We start from the raw sequence: 3,783 nt of genomic DNA on the forward strand, positions 1-3,783 counted from the left end.
TAGTAGTATTATATAAAACAAATCCACCTGATGTGTTCATCCAATTATTTTACTTCATCTTGTGTGTTTAAAGCATGCATTTGTCATTCCCATGCAAGTTGTGTAAAAGTTGTGTTAACGTAAGAATGAAACTACTGGAGATTAAGAATGTATATTTAGTTTTAGATGATTGTGAGCTCAGCAGCAGCAGCACCCCAGCTAGCAAGTCCCCAGCTCCCACTAACCCACTAACTCCCTTCACTATGGCTGCTGCTGGAAAGATGCCATCTGAGAAAGTGGAGGAGTGTCACAGAGCTGTCACAAAGTTTGTGGTGAAGGGGTTGCATCCGTTTGCAACAGTTGAATCACCATGGTTTAGGGAGATGACCAAGGCCCTCAATTCACGTTACACCCCCGCCTGCAGGAGTGTTCTGTCCAACACCCTCATTCCTGCATGGTATGAGGTGGAGAAGCAGAATGTCATCACAGAAATGGGATGTGTGTCCAAGGTAGCCATCACAAGCGATGGGTGGACTAGCTTAGCACAGGACCACTATATAACAGTGACCGTCCATTACACCAACCACGGCAAACTATTCCACAAGGTCCTTCAGACCAAAGCAGTCTACCGTGCGCAGACAGGGGATGCAGTTGCAGTGGAGATTGGGGAGGTGTTGGAAGAGTTGGCATTGCACACAAGGTGGCTGTGATGACCGTAGACAATGCGTCTAACATGGACATTGCTGCCAAGAGGCTGAATATCCTCAAACTCGGATGCTTTGCAAGACTGTGCTGAAAGAAAAGCAGCTCCTCCTCAAACTTCCTCAGCACACCATGATATTGGACGTAAAAACCAGGTGGAACTCTCTGTTCCTCATGGTTGAGAGATTCCTGGAACAGTATCCTGCTCTCCAAGCTGCAGCACTGGATCCACGCCTGAGAAAGCCTATGGAGAAGGACAAACTGGACAGGATCACAGATGAGGACTTCACCAGAGCAGAGGAGTTCATCAAGGTACTTATTGCATTTGTATTACTGCAATATAATTGGTTGTATTAGTTGGTTGGATGCACATAATTTTGTTCCACTTGTTTTGTACATTGAAATGACAAAGTGAATCTAATCTAATCTAAAGGTCATGAAGATTCTGTACACCTCTACACTGTGTGCATCAAGTGAGCAAAGCCCCAGCTGCGGTCAGATCCTGCCAATCCTCGCCAAACTGAAGGACCACTTCACAGTTGAGGAAGGAGACTCTGTGTTTGTGTCTGCCATCAAACAGAAGGTTTGGACTGACCTCTCTGGCCGTTACCAGGATGACAGCACCCAGAAGTTCCTGGAAGAGGTGACTGCAATGGACCCCAGGTTCAAAACAAAAAGTGACAAAGAAACCACCTGGGACCGATTGCAGGCGGCAGCGGAGGCAGAGGAGATCCCACAGCCAGACCTCCAGGAGGACAGCATAGATGATGAACCAGCCATGGTACTGACCTCAGAGGAAGAAGACGAGCATCCTCCGATTGGGGTCACTGTAGCAGTAACTCCACTACAGCCCAAGACTGCCTTGGAGGAGATATTTGCTGAGGAGGAGCGAGAGCTGCGCACCATCCAGCCAAACAACCAGACCAGCATTCAGAGAGTCTGTCAAGAAACCCAGCTCTACAGAAATCTGCCTCCGATTACTATGGCAGAAGACCCTGTCCTCTGGTGGTGGGGAAAGAGAGATACCCTGCCCCTGCTGGCTGAACTCTCTCACAGCTATTTTTGTGTGCAAGCCTCCTCCACCCCATCAGAGAGGGTGTTTTCTACTGCTGGGGATACCATAAGCCAGGAACGTTCCAGGATCACCCCTGACAAGGCAGACATGCTCATTTTCTTGCAGAAAAACTGTTAAGAGCACTTGATTATTTTTGTTGTATAAAGCATTTGTTTTATTCAAATATATTATTTATTTTCATTATAGTTGAGAAAATATTTTTTCACTATTATAAGTAGTAGATTAAGATGTATTCCGGTTTGTCCAGAAATGGTTAGCAATAAAAACAGTTCTGTTATAAATTTATGGTTGTCTCGTATTTCTAATAAAATAATAGCCTAAGTATCGATAGTGGTATCGATAAGGACCCGAATCGTTAAGCAGACTCGAAAATGGTATCGACATCAATAAAAATTAACGATCCCCATCCCTTGTCCTCACTGAACTTTAACAAAGCTCGAAGTTGTTTGGGACACTCTTCCTCCAGGCTGATGAAGTAAGACTTCAGTGCAGTCCAGGTTTGCATTAGCCGGGTGATAGCTGGATTAAGGGAGAGCCACCTGGTTGTGACATGTCGTAGAATTTCCTGGAACTCAACATCACAAAACCTACAAAACTCTTTGAGTGATTCTCTATATTTGGCAGATGTGGAAAAGAAGCCAAAGACTTTCAGCACAACATTTTCCACATCTACGGTGAGCTGGTCAAGAGCATGCTTCACTGTGTTGTGCACAATGTGGACAAATGATAAGCCAAATTTGTCAAGCTACTGCTCTATGAGAGCTACAATACCAGCAGCGGACTCATCTGAATTCTCTATGAAATCAAGCATTTTGTTGGTGACCCCACATTCTGGACTGAAGTATTGAACAGCAAGGGGAAACATCTTCCTGTTGCCTTTATTTGATGCATCCGTCTGGAAGGAGAATGGGAGGGGTTTATCTGATGTTAGGGCCTTGAGAACATCACCCACTGCCTTTGGAGCAAGGACATCTTTAACCACTGCCTCTGCCTTCGTTCTCCCTATAGTCATTGAGCAGAATTTGTTTGCTGCCTGTCTTATGACTTGAAAGGAAGTGAGGTCATCCAAACAGTTAAACCACACTAATAAAAGAATTTATGTACTGATCACTGAACACTGTTTTCCTCAAAAATATAAACATTTTGACATAGAATACACAGAAAGCTCTACAAACATTTTTAATCTAGGAAATATATATATATTTAAAAAATAAACGTTTTCTCTTAACAATATTATTTATTTATTTATTAACTGTTAATCCATTAGTATGATTTGTTCTTTAAATAGCCATATATAATATTTATATTGGTTAATACTACTGTATATTAAATAAATGATCATTCATCCGACTTTAAAAACTCAACATCAATCAAACCACAATAGTCTACTAAAATAGGCTATGCCCATGCACTGACATCTTCTGGCAAAAGCACAACCAGAGAGGAAATTGGATCAATCATGACATAATGTAACATACCGTATCAGTCTCAGGAGATGATTGGGGTATGAAGAACTGTGACACTGATGCTTGGGTCTTCTGTGTTCTTATGTGCCTGCAGTGTTGCTCTCCTGATGCATGCTGTCTGACGTCAGACAGTCCACCGTGCATCACTGAAAACACTCGCCGACACATTTTACAATTTGCCTTGTAGTCATCTCCACTGACGCTGTCCAGCCAAGGATGTGCCTCTTCCCACTCAGGTCTGTACTTTTGCAAGCATTTTCGCTTTTGAGGACGTGGTGGAGTATCGGGTGTAGTGGACATTTTTAAAAGGCGCGGGTGTTGTGAGCAGCGCCAGTGTGTGGTGTCTGTCTCTAGGTAACCGTGACAGCAACACATGCAGGCAGCCAGGAACAGACACATAGAGGACCGGAGCGGGGGGCTCCTGCGTAGATCCCGCCACGACAATTTTGCTGGCCTTAGTATTTCCTGTGTTTTATTTTGTTCATTATTGTTAGATTTAGTGTTGATGTGTGCGTGACAGACATGTGTATTGGACATTTATGAAAATACAGAACAAATCAA

The 3,783-nt window shown here is 43.6% G+C and overlaps 1 protein-coding gene across 1 annotated transcript; it reads left to right on the plus strand.

Moving 5' to 3' along the window:
* The first annotated feature begins 1,117 nt into the window (after positions 1–1,117).
* On the plus strand, positions 1,118–1,873 carry LOC146322295 (E3 SUMO-protein ligase ZBED1-like). The gene has a single exon (XM_084725600.1). It carries the CDS (start codon positions 1,118–1,120, stop codon positions 1,871–1,873), a length of 756 nt encoding a protein of 251 aa, XP_084581726.1.
* The last annotated feature ends 1,910 nt before the right edge of the window (positions 1,874–3,783 follow it).

Source organism: Lutjanus erythropterus, chromosome 8, assembly GCF_056507025.1.
Source record: "Lutjanus erythropterus isolate fLutEry1 chromosome 8, fLutEry1.hap2, whole genome shotgun sequence".
Classification (NCBI taxonomy): Eukaryota; Metazoa; Chordata; class Actinopteri; order Lutjaniformes; family Lutjanidae; genus Lutjanus; species Lutjanus erythropterus.